General features: G+C 36.3%; 1 protein-coding gene across 1 annotated transcript; it reads left to right on the forward strand.

Annotated features, from left to right (window-relative positions):
- Nucleotides 1-1,732: 1,732 nt before the first annotated feature.
- Nucleotides 1,733-4,328, forward strand: LOC131610707 (U-box domain-containing protein 9-like). Its single transcript, XM_058882730.1, has 2 exons — nucleotides 1,733-2,270; nucleotides 3,086-4,328. Exons 1-2 carry the CDS (start codon nucleotides 1,968-1,970, stop codon nucleotides 4,160-4,162), a joined length of 1,380 nt encoding a protein of 459 aa, XP_058738713.1. The 5' UTR covers nucleotides 1,733-1,967; the 3' UTR covers nucleotides 4,163-4,328.
- Nucleotides 4,329-17,900: the final 13,572 nt, after the last annotated feature.

The following is a 17,900-nucleotide window of genomic DNA, read 5'->3' on the forward strand; positions in this document are numbered from 1 at the left end:
CGTTGGTTGAGGAGTTCAACTTTGTGTCGAAACCCCCCATTCTTCTAAGTTTTGGTGGAACTCAGGACGTCTGTGGGATGGACCCTGACTTAAATTTCATTGCTGCTATTGACCATGTTGCTTCTCTGATGGGATCACTGCTTGGGGTTGTGTTGTCAAAGACAGTTGGCGGCACAATTTTGTGTGCTTGCAAGAAGACATATATCATAGTTTAACTATGTGTTGCTGAGACCATGGGTGTTAGATGGTGCTTGGAGATGGCCAAAGACCTTAATTGGGATATCATCCTTGTTAGGTATGATGCTTTAACGGTCGTGGATTGCATCCAAAGTCATTATGTGGTGGTGGCAATTGGCCCAATTCTGAACGATTGTTTATGTACTTTGTCTAACTTTATTTATGTTGTTGTGTATTTTGTAAAAAGTTAAAAGGTAGTACACTGACAGTGTGAAATAGTTTTACACTGTCATCGAATAGAAAGTCATCAATCTGCCATGTCATTAAATTATTTTTTAAATAAAATAATATTTTAATTAGATACATGGTGGTGATTGGTTGATAGTGTAAAAACATGTTAGACTGTCGGTAGGGGTATTCAAAATCGAACCGACCCAATAGAAAATCGCAAAACTGAAACCGCAAAAAAACCGCATTTGGTTCAGATGTGTTTGAGTAATGTTTAACAGAACCGCGCAGTTCGGTTCAATTTGTGTTTTATAAAACTAATCAAACAAAATCAAACCGCATTATATTACAAAATCTTACTAACCAATATGTATTTCTTTAATTATTTAGAGAAATTAACAAGTGTTATGCGGATATTTTATTATAATCTTTGTATGATATTTATTTTAAATTACATATAATTAAATATTTATTATAATCTTTGTAAGATTTAATTTTATGTATTAAACTATAAACTTATTTTGGCAATTATAAATTTGTTTATGGTAATATATGAACCATTAAAACAAGATTCTATTTTCCTTTTTTATGGTAATATATGAACTATTAAAAATTCTATATTCTTCATATGTGTATGTATGGTTCAATAATTTTTTTTTGTAAAAAGCCGAACCAATCTAAATCGTATTAGTTTGATTTGGTTTGGTTCAGTATTATTTTTAAAAGTCAACCGAACTAAACCGAACCACATACTTTTTTTCTTGCGATGCGAATAATTTTTAGCGTCAAAACCGCCGAACACTTCAAAGTGTCGGTGCATATTTTTTTTTAAACGTAAATTAAACCAAGGAGGCTCATGACCTTGTTGACATTGCCTATTATGATGGTTTTAGGATTTTGTTCGGTGGTTCTCCTGCCAGCCATCAATCTATTTTTATTTTTATTTTATTTTTATGAAATGTTTCTCCTCTGTCATTTCTTTGCTTAATGAAACTATCTTTACGATAAAAAAAAACATAATAAATATAAATGCATTTAATATAATTGTATTACTAATTGTCATTGGTATAAAACCAATTAAATGAATTTGAACACGTTAATTAAGTTACCAAACACAATTGTTTCACTTTTGTATTTTCCTTAAAACCGGTGGTTTATTTGTTTGTTCTATTAATCTTGATATGGGCGGTTGGAAGTCGAAACATCCAAAATCTGCTTCCCGTGACTTTGGACTCATTTACTCACCCTATAACCATCTAAACCGAACCGGTTCAGACCGGATCGGATCGAACCGATACATTATATTAATACTTCTCACTACACTCTATCTGATATTCAGATATTGCAACGAGAGAAAAGAATAGAATAAAGAGTCAGAACGAAAAAGTGCTTATTAAAAAAAGCGCTTATTAAAAAAAGCCTTGTCTAGTGTGCAGCATCTGTCATAATTCACTTTTTATTTAATTCATTACTACCATTCAGAGTGGCAAAAAGAAAGAGCAAAAACAAAACCAACCGTTAATGAATGGTGGTAGTAGTAATAGCGGTGGCGACTGAGTGCAATGCGTGTTTGTGCGACGGTTATGACGGCGAAAATGGAGGAAAAAACCGCATCGGAATTAAAGGAACGGTTATGGAAAATCGTGAAGACTATTGTTGACTCCGACGACTATACTGTGCAAAACGTCGATGATGCAATCGCGGCACTTTCTTCTCTGAAAGATTTCAAGTCTCGTTCGAATTCGATTTCGAATCGAACGAACTCTTTTGATGATAAATTGGACGAATTTGCCCCTCCGAGTGAATTTCGGTGCCCTATTTCTACTCAGTTGATGATCGATCCTGTTATCTTGTCCACTGGACAGGTTCAATTCAATTCCTTCATTTTTTTTCCCTTTTTTTAATATGTTTAATTTTGCTTAATTTTCTGTTATTATTATTTCTTTATATTAATTTATAATTTTCCTTTTATTTTTGTTAATTTTCGTTAATCTATGCAACAGTAGCCATTCCTGAAACATAGGTTTTCTAATCCATTTGATTAGTTTTGTATTTTGGTTTAATTGATTCAATTAAGATGAATTATTTGGAAATTGAGTTTTGATTTTATGTTAATTGTTTTGTTTAGAGTTTAGTTTAAGCCTGAATTGTATGCTGGTAGAAAAATGTGAATCTATGAAGCCGTGACACTGACACCGGAAACACAACACTGATTTTGACACGTCCTTACCGGTAATAATTTGAAAAAAACGTAATCACACGTGTCTGCGTGACACCTTTTATTCTTTTATTCAGAGGTGTAGGAGCTGTATAGATTTGTATTAGGTGGTAGGTACATATGTTTTTTTTTTTTTACTATACAGTAGATTGGTTATGAACCATGTTATTAGGGTAAGTGGTTGAGGACAAATTGTTGGAAGAATCTGAATTGTTTTCGAAGAATCTGAATTTGAATTCTGTTTGGAACAATTTTGATCATTTATTTACTTTCTGACCGAATTTAATTTTGAAGTCCTTCACCTGAGAACGGGAGGGTTGTTGTTTCTAAATAAATGTGATTATTGATTATGATTGTTATATGTTTGTGTATATTTGAGTGAGGGTTATGTTGGTGGTTTTATAATTCTTCAATGTTTGTGTTGATGTTAATTTGTTCTGATTTATTGTTTTACTGTTGTAGACTTATGATCGGCCGTTTATTCAGAGGTGGTTAAATGAAGGCAATAGAACATGCCCTCAAACCCAGCAAGTTCTATCTCATACAATTCTTACACCTAATTACTTGGTCCGAGACATGATTGCGCAGTGGTGTAAGGAGCGTGGACTTGAGCTACCACAGCCTACTCGGGATATGGATGAAGTTGTAACTGATGCTGACAGAGGCCGTTTAAATGCATTGCTTCATAAGTTGTCCTTGTCTGTTTCTGATCAGAAAGCAGCTGCGAAAGAGCTTCGTTTGTTAACGAAGCGAACACCTTCGTTTCGAACCCTTTTTAAGGAGTCTGGTGATGAGATCACGCAGTTGCTTCGTCCATTATTGCCAGGTGGTGCTTGTCCTCACCCTGATCTTCAAGAGGATTTGATCACAACTGTTCTGAATCTCTCAATTCTTGACGATAATAAGAAAGTTTTTGCCGAGGATCCAACCGTCATTAACCTGCTGATTGATGCGTTGAAATGGGGAACCATTTCAACAAAAAGCAATGCTGCAGCAGCTATTTTCACCTTATCGGCTGTTGATTCCAACAAGTTCATCATTGGGAAATCTGGAGCTATCAAACATTTGCTCGGCCTTCTAGACGAGGGACATACATTTGCCATGAAAGATGCTGCATCAGCCATATATAGCCTATGTCTGGTCCATGATAATAAAGAGAGGACTGTACGAGAAGGAGCAGTTAAAGTCATTTTGAACAAGATCATGAACCACATTCTAGTTGACGAGCTGTTGTCTATACTGGCACTCCTCTCCAGTCATCCCGACGCTGTTGAAGAAATGGGCAATCGCAACGCTGTTCCTTTCTTAATGAGGAATATTCGGGATAGCACATCAGAAAGATGCAAGGAAAATTGCGTTGCAATTTTATACACAATCTGTTATAGTCGTCGAACAAAGTTGAAGGAAATCAAAGAAGAAGAAAAGGCCAACGGAACACTCTCTACGCTAGCACAATGCGGAACTTCAAGAGCGAAAAGGAAGGCCAACAGTATTCTCGAGAGGCTCAACAGATCTCAAACCTTAACTCACACTGCTTAGTGAGTGAGATTAAACCTCCAAAAATCATCACTGTAAATGAATTTCTTGCTTTTTTGTTCTGTACAAATGGGAAAGATAAAAAGTTCATATATTTCATGTACATTAACTGCATACCGTTCCTTCACATGCAATCAAGCATAAATGAATATGAGCTATTACATTTTCAGGAGTCTACTCTATTATTGCTTTGATTCCTTTTACAAAAAAGCTCTAGTGTTTACTATTTTTTTCTATTTTGCCATTTGTCTTTCTGCTCGTGATTGATGTTTATGTTATGATACCTAAATTTGTAACTATTCATAGTTTCTTTGTCCCTTAGCCAACCAATTTCAAGTGTTGACAAATTGTGTATTTGTATTTTGCGTATGGCGCAATTGCATGTGAGTTTGTTGTTGGTAACTCGGTATCATCAAGAAGATAGGGGTGCCTAATTATAGTGTGAGACTGAGAGTTGTGTAGGGTCTCCATTCCCTTTGTTTTCTTTCCACCTTGATGAGTGTCGGCACCTTAATCATTGTTCCTTTTTATCCAACTTTCACTGTTTTATTTAAGCACTAATTAGCCAAAGGAATATTGCATATCTGATTTTAGGATAATGATATACTTTTACACCTCGTTTATTAGACATGTTCATGTTACAAGTCAGTCATTCTAAACTTGAACAAAACTATAATAAAAGATCATCTAAATTAAATCAAACCGATTTGATTTTATTCAAAATTGAACCGAATCGAATTGTATTATAGTAAAAAGTCACCCAAATTGAATTGAATCATTTCAATTTATCCGGGAACTAATAAAAATTATTTATTTGATATACCGGTTTGAAAATCAGAATTCAGAACCGTACCAAATTGACAGTTTTTTTAAATCGAACTATTTGTTAAAAAGATAACTGTTATATTTTTCAAATTTTTAAATAAATTTTTTGATTTGTTTTTAATATTTTTTATATTCAGTTATGATTTGGTTTATTTATCATTTGATTCGATTTTAAAACTGTTTGTGCAATATCATTCGCTTTACTAACTAAATATTATGATTTGATTATTTTAACTTCGATTCGATTGAACAATTTTTTAAAGATGGATAATATTATGTAAAAATATGGTTGATTTAGTTGATGCAATTTTAAAATAATTGTGTTGCATAAGGTTGGTGAATACTATTAGTGGACTAAAACTAGTGTTAATTTGAAACACGTTTCTTGCACATCACTCTTTTGATTATGACCAAATTAATACTACGCGTATAGAAGTTTTGTTGAAATGAAAAGTAGTAATAAAATTGTCATGATGTAAATTTTGTGAAATTACGTATCAAAGTTGAAAAGAAAACAAGTGTTGAAAAATGGGGTGAGGAATTTCCAACGTCGTTTTCATAGACACAAAAATAATGCAAAGCACTTCTCCTAAAAAGTGATTATTTATTTGAAGTAAGAGTCCAAATGAATCCTTCACATCACGGGCTCCACACAAAGTAAAACTACTTGCAGTGCACCTTGAATTATTGTTGCTCTATAAGGATTAATATTTCGATGGCTGAAGATAGAAACTCGTGTAGGAATCTTTAGTAATGGATTGCACTATTACTTTATGGCTATAGTATATCAGTGATTATGATACCTTTGAATTTTATGCAATTAAATATGTATGAAATTTTCAGTTGTAGTTGTGATAAAATATCATATGCATGAATACAGATTCGAACCCGTGATATTTTATGTATTCATTTTTAAAAGGTAAAATTTTACCACTAAACTATTTGATAAAAAAATTATGAAATTAAATTGATAAGAAATGTATAAAATAAATTCTTAAAATGAATTTTCTCAAGTGAATGATGGTTAATTTTAAACATGATTGGCTCCACCAAAAATATAGATTTTAAAAAATAATTAATTTTTAAGTAAAATTTGAATTGCTTAATAAAGTACTAGTAGCATTTTACTCCGTTTTTTTCATGGCCTTTTTTGTTTTTGTTTCAGTTAGGTGGTGGTCCTTACAAGACTAATGAATTATGGATGCATTCTAATGAGATTGACAAGCAAAAAAGGGGGTGGTACAATGAATCACCAATCACCAATCAACATGCAACACCTTACAAAACAAAGGGTCCTCCAAATTGACAAGGTTTCAAACTTTTATTTGTAAGTATCACACAAATCCAAATTAATTTTATATTAATATTAAAAAAATTTAATTGCTTATTGAATATCTTATTAATGGTTTAAAACTAATATACAAATAATAATTTTTAAAGGATATAATTGAAAGAATAAGAATAAATTTTAAATTAAAAAAATAACAATATTCAATTTAAAATAATTTTACTTATTAAAATGATAATATTTTAAAAAGTAAAGAGTAATAAGAAATATAATTTTATGGTTATATATTTATATTTATATGGAGTTTATGAATTACATATTTAAACTCACTTCATAAAATAAAAGATGGTTATGAAAAATTTATATGATCATTGTAGTTGATTGTTATAAATATTTAATGTATTAAAATATATTTTGGATATATTTAATTGGAAATAAAACTTCAAACTAAAAAACTTAGTAAATGAAGAATGACATAAAATTTGTATATATGACAATAGTGTCATGACGATAATTTGTCGAAACTATCAAGAATATAAAATATATTTTGCATATAATAAATATTTGAATATGACAAATGTATCATAGTTTGATGATAGATAATAAATACTATCAAGAGTACATAAAATAATCATAAACATGACTATTTAAAATATTAAATATTTAAAGTTTGAAAAGTACGGAATAAGAGCCGAGCTATCCAAAATAGTCATATGAATCTCATTTTAAAAACATATTTTTAGAGCTATCCTAAAGAGCTAAATGAATCTCATTCCAAAAAATGAAAGTGGGTAAGATTAGATCTAAGTTGACTAGAGTATATGCACACCGTTTTCTTCCCTAAAAATATGAGAAACCAAATAATTTATGTTGTAAATCATATACTTATAATTGTTCCATCTATTTATGAGGAGAAACTCTTAATCTATCCCTTCGGCTTCTTAGGCACCACGTGCCTTTCTAAAGATGTCCCTATTTTCGGAGGTGTATCTCCAGACACACATTTTTTTTTCAAATTTGATTTGTTCCGTAGGTGCAACTGCATAATATTTCCAGTTATGCACCTCCAGAATAATTTGATGTTAAACTCGCGCCTCACTCTTCTCCTCCCCCATTCTCACAATTTTCATATTCTCTACTCTCTCAACCTCAAAAATCAATCTTCCACCAAACTTCGTTGTTTTCTCCCGAGTTCGACAGAAAACATTAACATCAACACACTCCAACTTGTTCAAAGCTCAATACAATCGATAAGTTTCCGAGTTATTTCCAAGTATTTTCTGTAATAGAGTTAGAATACAATTTTAGGTGTAGAAATCATTAGATAGTCTTAGAAACATAGTTTAGAGACAATGTAGGTATTTTTTTATGTGTAAAATGGACGATCAAGCCACAAAAAATAGGGTTTTTAATGGTTGGAACAGTAACATACAACATTGTTGTGTTTTGAAGCTTCAGAACGTTCTGTAGGTGCATCTACGAAAAAATGAAATGTTAGGGTAGTTCCGTAGATGCATATCCGAAACAAACTCAGATTTTTAGAATGTTGGGTGCTTCCGTAGCCGTATCTACGAAAACTTTCCTCATTTACATCTACGGAGTTAAAATTGTTTTTTTTCTTTTTGATTTTATAAGTTAATAGTATGTAATTCGACTTTATTTGTAATACAATGTAGACATTATGGTTGACTAGACATGCCGAATAATATCTGGGAGGGTTGCACAACATGCCTCCGTGCGACGTGCACGGAGCCACATATTCTCACAGGTAGCTGACACCTCTGTTACAACATAGGTGATAGTTGAGGCCACGACGGAGACTACTCCGCAACATAGTGGACATGCGCCTTGAAGGATAGAAAAACACTTAAAAAGGGGGGATTGAATAAGTGTATCTCAAAAACTCAGAAGATAAAAACAATCAACACAACATTCAGTTCTTCTGATGCTTTCAGTTCATGTTCTGATTCTGCTTGACCATCTTCTGATGTCTTGCCAGAGCATGTTATGATGAAGCCATCCAGAACCTTCTGAGTCAGTTGCTTCTGAGCGCTGATTTGTACATACTCTATATATATTTTCTGAAATGAAAAATGCAAAGGATTAGAGTACCACATTGTCTTATACAAAATTCATATATAATGTTATCATCAAAACACATAATATTGATCAGAACAATTCTTGTTCTAACACGCCTTCCACTTCTACTTCTTCATCCCGAAGGCGTCGGAATGATGGTGAGGGTACTTCATAGACGCCCTCCATTTGTATACGTCGTCGGGATATTTCTCCTCCTCCTATGCCACCTCCAGCCGATGATGGATCTCCTGTGTCACCTCCTGATGGCGTGGTTCTCCTGTGTCACCTCCTGACAGTGTTGACCCATTGCATAAGGATGTTGATGCGCCTGAGGGTTACTAGGGGGTCCCTCCGATTTATCCTTATTGACAGGGTATGTTGATCATACCGCTAGACATTTCTGGAACAATAAGGTAATATCACGAGGGTGGCACAGGGGGCATTTTTATACCGTAGACATCGTGCCACGACAGGTGGGGTAGTTGATGGTAGAGGCAGAGAAGCCGGCAAACGAGGTGGTGGTGCAGAGGAGGTGCGAGAGCATAGGAGAGTATGATGATGTTGTCCAGCACACGCAGTAGTGATCGTGTTGATTGTTTTGATGTCTGTATTTTTAATACATTTATGTACTTTATTTTATGTATACGACATGTTCTACGTTGGATGATGTATTATTTGATGTACTATATACCATTGAGTTTACATCACACTAGTTTTTGTACATTTTTTTCTGTATTAATCTATCATTGAATAAATTGGAGTTTTGGAGTGAAACATAGTTGGTTTAAAATATAACCGAACATTTCGTATGTACATCTACGAAAAATTTTGTTTTTAAGACTTCCCAGTGATATATCTATGGAAAATTTTATGAATTAAATTAATTTAAATTTTCCCAACATTCACCATTTTAAACTACTTCCGTAAATGTTGCTTCAGAAAAAACAAGCTTTGGCAAAAAAAAGATACTTCCCGATATATATCTTTGAAATTAGGAGACATTAATGTAATTGCATCAAGTTCCTAAGAGTATCAAGGAGTAGATTGAGATATTCCCATTTATGAGATGCCAAAGACCACACTGAGAGACCTTAAAAGAAAGGACCACCATAAAAGAGTCTTTTTCAAGCCACAAGTTTGTCCTTCCATTTTGATAGGCAAGCTCAATGGCTCTCATAGTACTAGATAACTCCACATCAAAGGTTTATATGAAACTAATGTTTCTAGTAAAAAAACCCGTGCAAAAGCATGATTGTTCTTGAAAATTCCACCAAGAAGAAAGATGGGTATTAAATCCCATCTATATTGGCTTTAGTCCAACCAATATTTCGGCTAAACCAAATAACCTATACGATCCAAGGAGTTAATAATATAAACTTTGAACCTTTTAATAATAGAGAAGTCACTCATTGGAGCTAAGGAGGAGAAATGTTGTTACTCGACAAAATAATAACTTTATTGGAGGCAATGTTGTCTTACAATCTCAAAAAGATTGCTCAGGAACCTAGATTTGTTCCTTGCATATCAAATGACATTAAGCACATTGATGATTGAGGCTTTAACCACTAGATTACATTGGGGAGTCTTAGCCAAGACAGATTTAAACATGTTCTAAATGTCAACAGGCCGGCCCAACCCGTTTAAAGGCCTAAAGCAAATTTTAAAGTGACGTCTTTAAAATGTATTTCAAAATATTAATTTTGTGGTTGTTAAGAGTTGAACTAAATACCAATAGGAAAAGAGGCCTATATATTAACAATTCAACTACAATAATATATGTAATTCAAATGTCATTATATATTTTTATATCTAAATAAAAAAATTTTGAGGTCTTTTTTAAGCCCAAACTGTTGAGGCCTAAAGCCCTAGCTTTAGCAGGTTGGCCCTTGGGCCGGCCCTGAATGTCAAATAAGGAGTGGTATCAAGTATGAATCTTAGTTTCTTTGTAAAACTAGTCCCAAGTTTTATAAGCAAGCTTACAGTACAAAAACATGGTTAATGTTCTCTTCATGCTGGAAACACATATTGCATATAGATGTCAAATTACTACATCTCTTCTTGAGCTTGTCATCTAAAGGAAGCTTATCATGAAGAAACCTCCAAACAAATAATTACTTAAATGGAGGTATATTTGGACTCCATGGATTTTTTTTTACTAAGTTTAGCTTCATTAAGACCTGACTTTTGAAGGAGTGAGCCTCCTTAAGAGGAAAATCACCAGTGCATGTATCATGTATGCTTCCATATTAATTGGTCTTGCTTGTCTTTCATTGTAAAATTGATCTTCTAAATGAGAGTCTCCAATTGAGGAAATTTCTTTTTGAAGCAATAAAAAAGAATTCCATTGATAATTCATGATGAAATCACTATGTTTTGATTGAAAAATATGTTTTATGAGGGACAAAGTGAAAGAATTGGATAGTTGAAAAACACACCAATCGACCTACCAAAAATTGATGCCAATATCATTTCCCAGTTGCCATTGAGAGTTGTTGAAAAGGATCGAAAATTATGTTTTAAAGTTGCTCCAAACAGAAGTGTGAAGTAAGGTTCGAAATGGAGGAAGACAATGGCCTGAGAGGGTGGTCCAATGAACTTAGGGTGGATAATAGGAGAATGCATAATGCTGCTAATTCAAAATGGCTGAAAGATGATGGTACCAGCATTGGTTCAGCTAAGCAACAGGTAGAAGAACATGGAGCGCGTGCGGTACACGACCCTACAGGCGAGTCGACCAATGGTGTGTCACTTGAGGGGCCCCACCAGGATCTGAGTATTATTTCGGAAGTTAATGCAGGGAACAATACCAATCATTCTTCTTTAATGCGCTGTCAGCCTGTCCTTATGCGCATTAATACACCTGAAATTTCCAGTCAGAAAGCTCTGATTTACCCAGCTGGCATCTTGGGAGACAACATGACAAGTAAATCATTAGCATTTATTGGAGCTGCTCCCCCATTCCCTAATCCACACGGATCTTTTTGTCCACCAGAATCTCCCACTATCACTAAACAGCAAACCACCGGCCCACATTTTTTAAACCAACCAATCCAAAACCCACAAATATCCACCATGCTACAGCCCATTCCCTTGACTCAAAATCATCTCGTCTTTTCTCAACCCACCCTTACTTCTAAACCAAAAAATAATAACTTACCACCCATGCAAAAACACTCCACGTTAAACACCAAACCCCACAAATTTAAACCAAAATCCACTAACTCAAAAAACATTAGCAGTATCCAACATGCTTCTCACAGTTCCCACATTACTCAGCAGGTAAAACTGCCTTCGCCTCTTACTCTGCAAACTGCCAGTACCGCTAATATCGAAGGTGATGAGGGTGATGGCCAAGTTGAACGTAAAAGACACAGAGAACAGGTGCCAATACTTTCCTCGAGTCCATCAGAGATTGTTGAAGCAGCTCAGACTTTTTTATCGGCAAGTCCTGGCAGCCAGGACTGCCGGGACCAATGAAAATTCTTAGCTGGAATTGCCGGGGACTGAGCAACCCGCGCGCAATTCCGAACTTGCGTCAACTTGCTCAGAAGTACCGTCCTGATGTGTTATTTCTTTCTGAAACTTTGTCGAAGAAGCAAAAGCTCGAGAGTGTTCGGGTGTTGTTAAAGTTTGATTCTTGCTTGGCGGTGGATGTTGTTGGTAGAAGCGGCGGCTTAGCAGTTTTATGGAAGAATTCTGCTAACTGCAGAATTTTGAATTTTTCTAGGAACTTTGTGAATTTACTAGTCGAAGACGAGGAGAAAGGAACTTGGCGGCTTACGTGTTATTACGGTTATCCGGAGAGAAGTCGAAGAAGAGAGGCGTGGGATATGCTCCGTGATCTAAGCGAGTTGTCTAGCGTGCCTTGGTGTGTTATTGGAGATTTTAACGATTTACTCTCGCAACGGGAAAAAGTCGGAATTCATCAACATCCAAATTGGTTGTGTGCCGGCTTTCAAGAGGCGGTCACAGATTGTAATTTATTAGATATTCCTATGGAAGGACATCCTTTCACCTGGGTGAAAAGTAGAGGTACTGCACATGCTATTGAAGAACGACTTGATCGAGCTCTCGTCTCGCATGAGTGGTGGGACAATTTTCCGGATGCTAAACTTACCAATTTAATCGCTTCTTGCTCAGACCATAGCCCTATCATGCTTCATTGTGATCCTACCCACCGTATTAGTCATACGAGCTATCGCTTTCGGTTCGAGAATGTATGGCTTAAAGATGATGAGTTATTTGGTGTTGTGAACCAAAGTTGGAATGCTGTAGATAATGGGGAGGTACAGCATCGTATCAGTAACTGTGCAAAAGAGCTTGCTATGTGGAATAAAGTGAAATACAAGGAGAAGAACCATAATCTTACGATACATATGGCAGCCATGGAAGCTGCTAGAACGGCTAATGATGAGGGTGCAGCCGAGAGATTTTTTGAGGCGCAGAAAGAGTACAACAAAGTCCTGATTCGGGAGGAAATATTCTGGAAGCAAAGAGCCAAAATGCATTGGCTTCGGCACGGTGATTCGAACTCGAAATTCTTTCATAAATCGGCAACAGTTAGGAAGAATTTCAAAAAGATAGATTTGCTTATTGATGGTACAGGGGCGGTGGCTAGAGACCAAGAGGGTTTATGTTGCATTGCAAGTACTTATTTCAAGGATCTGTTTGCGGTGAACCAGGGAGAGTATGAGCCTGTTTTGTCTTGCATACTTCCGGTTATCACACCAGAAGATAACTTGCGCCTTCTATCCCAGATAACCAAAGCTGAATTATATGAGGCCTTGTATCAGATGCACCCGGATAAGGCGCCGGGCCCGGACGGTTTCAACCCGGCTTTTTACCAGCATTTCTGGAACTTATGTGGGGATGATATTTTCCAGGCTGCTTCTTTGTGGTTGTCCAGAGGTTATTTCCCTCCAGAGCTTAATGAGACAAACATTTGTCTTATTCCCAAATGTGTCAATCCAAAAGAAATGAAGGATCTTCGGCCAATCTCTCTATGCAATGTTGTCTATAAACTCGTTTCGAAACTGCTTGCCTCCCGGTTAAAAGTGGTCTTGGATAAATGTGTTTCGGAAGAGCAATCGGCTTTTGTGGAAGGTAGATCCATTCTTGATAATGCAATGGTGGCAACGGAAATTATTCATGCGTTGAAAAGGAAGACTAGTGGTAACAAGGCTAATCTGGCTTTGAAGATAGATATAAGTAAAGCCTATGACAGAGTCGATTGGGGTTTTCTTAGAGGTATGTTGCTTCGGCTGGGATTTGATGAGAGATGGATTCATTGGATGATGATGTGTGTTACTTCGGTGCATTATTCTGTACTTGTTAATTCGGACAGAGTCGGACCCATTTTTCCAGGAAGAGGACTGAGACAAGGGGACCCTTTGTCACCTTACTTGTTCATCCTTGTGTCTGAAGGCCTTTCCGCTCTCATTAAGAAAGGTGTTTCCCGAGGAGATATCCACGGAGCCCAGATTTGCAGGGGGGCACCCAGTGTGTCCCACTTGCTTTTTGCTGACGACTGTTTTCTTTTTTGCAGGGCCACTATCGCGGAGGCGTCTAATCTTATGATTATTCTTAACACCTATGCTGAAGCGTCGGGACAAGTGATCAACCTGGCTAAGTCCGAAGTTTTCTTCAGTCGTAATTTGAGTGTGCCGGCTCAAGAGGATCTAGCCAGTGTGATGGGAGTGAGACGTGTGATTGGGACAGGGAAATATTTGGGATTACCTTCCATGATTGGTAGAAGCAAGAAGGCGGTGTTCTCGTTCATCAAGGATCGTATATGGAAAAGGATTAATTCTTGGAGTGGGAGACACTTGTCTAAAGCGGGGAAAGAGGTGATGATTAAGTCAGTGCTTCAGTCCATTCCCTCCTATATTATGAGTGTCTATTTGATTCCGGATGGGGTGGTGAAGGATATAGAGAAAATGCTTAATTCGTTTTGGTGGGGGGGGGGGGGGAGTCGAAATAATAAAGGTATAAGGTGGTTGGCTTGGGAAAGGATGACTACTCAGAAGAGTGAAGGAGGTATGGGATTCAGGGATTTCAAAGCTTTCAATATGGCTATGGTAGCAAAACAAGGATGGAATATTATGGTGAATCCGAATTCGCTTGTGGCTAGAATTTTTAAAGCGAGGTACTTTCCTAACTCTTCCTTTTTTGATTCTCAGATTGGCTATAATCCGAGTTTTGTGTGGCGAAGTTTATGGAAATCTAAGGCTATTCTCAAGCTTGGAAGTAGATGGAGTATAGGTGGAGGGGACAGAATTAAAGTTATGTCCGAACCTTGGCTACGGGAGAAAGGAAGTTGTTGGGTTTGTGGTCCACAAGATCGAGGTGTGTATGATCTCTTCGTTAAAGACCTTTTGCAACCTAATGTCAAACAATGGGACGTGGGTAGGGTGAAGTCTCTCTTTGATCATGTGGGGGTGAATAGCATTCTTAGAGTGTCGTTGGTGGAGGACGTAGTGGAGGACAGGTTGGTTTGGCATGAGGAGAAGAATGGTGTTTATAGTGTGAAATCGGGGTATCGACTTTGGAGAGGGGTGCAAAATAGTACTTCGCACTATGTTATTGAGGGTAATTGGAAAAGCTTATGGAACATCTCCGCACCTTCTCGTGCTAAGCATTTGTTATGGAGAATTTGTAGGGGCTGCCTTCCAACTCGTTGTAAACTGCAACAATATCAAGTGTTGTGCCCTTCTCTTTGTCCTTGGTGCGGATTACAAGATGAAGATGATTGGCATGTTTTTTTCGGTTGCATTTCTACTTCTCAAAGTTGGCGGGCAGCAGGTTTGTCATCTATAATTGATCATCGAGTACTATCTTTTCATGATGCTAAGTCTCTCATTTTTGACGTGTGTAGTCGAGAAGATCGTAGGGACGCAGGTAGATTTGCTGTTATGCTTGAGGTTCTGTGGCGTAGTCGAAATAATGTGGTTTGGCAAGATGAGCATCAAGATGCTATAAGGATTGGGTTACAAGCTTATCACACCTGGTATGATTGGTTTTTAGCTAGAGAGGATCATATTGGGGATATTGGGGATGCCTCTAATAATCATCCAATTGTTTGGAGTCCGCCTATGATTAATCAGTTGAAGTGTAATGTTGATGCAGGATTTAATAATGGTTGTGGTACTACTAATCGAGGATGGTGCTTTAGAGACCATTTGGGGAAGTTCATCAAAGCAGGTGTTTCTTGGGATATGGGTCTTTTTTCAATCCATGAAGCTGAAGCTATGGCTTTGAAGGAAGCAATCCAACATGCCATTTCATCTCACTTCTCTCATGTGATCTTTGAAAGCGATTGTCAATTGGTAGTTAATTCTCTTAAAGCCAGTTACGTTGGTCCCTCTGAATTTAGCCTTACCATTAAATCTATTCAGAATTTGATATGTTTATTTCCGAACTTTGAGGTAAAGTTCATTAAGCGCCAAGCGAATTCGGTTGCCCATAATTTAGCTAAGGCGGCCAATTCTTGGTCTAGGCGTAGTTTCCTTGATTTGATACCTCCATGTATTGAATTTTCTTTGATGAATGAAAGTTGTTGAGTTTGTTCTTGTCAAAAAAAAAAAGTTGCTCCAAACAGATAAGAAAATGTGATGTTTAATAGGCTTACCATTTTTGCAAGTTTTATTCTCCAAAATCAAAGCCTTTTCTGTACACCATTAAATTATCATCAAAGAAGCAACGTGAGGGAAAGCTAACCTTCCTCATTTCCTTAATCAAATCCAAATTTCCTTCAATTGCACTCTTATTAATCCCTCTACAGAGTACTTGCAACTAAAATAACCATGCTGGTCACCATTAATAGAGATTGAAAGGGTTGAAGAATGTTGAATTGTTTCACTCTAAAAGTCTTGAGGACCTCTTGGATGAAAGACCAATTGAGGGCAAAAACCTTAGAGATTTCTGTTCCTTTGTTCTTTTAAGAACATAGCCTTTTATGAGTGGCCTTAGAAGTCACTTGGATAGTGAAACATAAAACGAGGGGGGGTGTTCACGTGTCCAAGTGACATGGTCAATCTAAGATTTAAATAAAAGATTTAAATAAATTAGTATTTTTTAGAAATTCATTTAAGTATGGGGCCACTGGCTTAAATTAAATTTAAAGAGGCCCATTTAATTTGAGACAATTTTATGATGACAATTTTTTATCCACCCTCTAGGATAAGAGCCCCTGCTAAAAATTTTATAATACCCCTTATTTCGGAGATGTCTCTCCGAAGTTAAATTTTCTCCTATTTTTTCAGAATTCGGAGATGTATCTCAAAAAACACTAATTTTTGGGTGTTTTCGAAAGTGCATCTCCGAAAGCACTTATTTTTCAATTTAAACGTTGGATTTAAACTGTCAGGTATTTTTTCAGGGATGTATCTCCGAAAACACCCTTCATATACCTTTTCCCTCCTTCACTATTTCATTCATTTTCCTCCAAACAAAAACTCAAACCCTCTTCCAAACTTCAATCATTTTCAATCAATTTTTCGTCTCCAAATCAAGTTTCAAGTGGTTGATCATACCAAAGAAGGCATACAAAGCTACAATTTGAGGTAAATAATCTTCATTTCATCTCTTATTCCATTACATTGTTGCTGATTATTGGTGAAGAAAATTGCGTCAGTTCGGAGATGCACTTCTGAAATACACCACCTAACAACTTCCGAAATAAGCTCTGATGCAGAATTTAAAAAAACTGTTTTAACAGCATTGATGTATTTTACATATGTTAGGTATGGTGCATCCGGACAATATTGTCCCCGATGAGTTAGTAGTCTCGGAAGATGTCAACGTAGATGCTAAGCCTAATGAGCCGGTTAACGATGTTAAAACCATTACCGTTGCGGTGGATATTCGACCACAATTTACAAATGATATGACTTTCGCTTGTCGTGAACATTTGCTTGATTGGGTCCGAAATGAAGCTAGTAAACTTGAATTTGGCATTGTGATATTAAGGTCTGACAATGGAAGTAGTAGAAGGAAAGCTTTTGTTGTGTTAAATTGCGAGAGGGGTGAGAAGTATGTACAAATAAACTGGGTGTTAAAACATGATGACACGGGATCGAGAAAGTGTGTGTCCGTTTAAGTTGCGCGTAACTCGTGGGATTGATGGATTGTGGCGTTTTAGGGTCATATGTGGAGTTCATAATCATGCATTGGAAACTAATCAACACGAACATCCAAGTGTGTGTCACTTGTCTCACGAAGAGAAGGATGTTATTTTGAAATTGCCGACAATCAAAGTTGCGTCGAGAAACATACTTGTGGATTTGAAGCGAAAAAAACCAGATAGTGTTTCAAATATCAAGCAAGTATACAATGAACGATACAATCTTAAAGTTATGAAAATGAGCCCGAGGTCGGAAATGCAACACCTTTTGAAACTTTTGGGTGATAACCATTACGTTTCAAGCTTCAGAACTTGTGAGGACAAAGTTACGGTGCGTGACATATTTTGGACTCATCCCGTAAGTATGAAGTTGTTTAACATATTTCCAAACGTTCTTATAATTGATTCAACGTACAAGACCAACAAGT

This window comes from Vicia villosa, linkage group LG6 (assembly GCF_029867415.1).
Source record: "Vicia villosa cultivar HV-30 ecotype Madison, WI linkage group LG6, Vvil1.0, whole genome shotgun sequence".
NCBI lineage: Eukaryota > Viridiplantae > Streptophyta > Magnoliopsida > Fabales > Fabaceae > Vicia > Vicia villosa.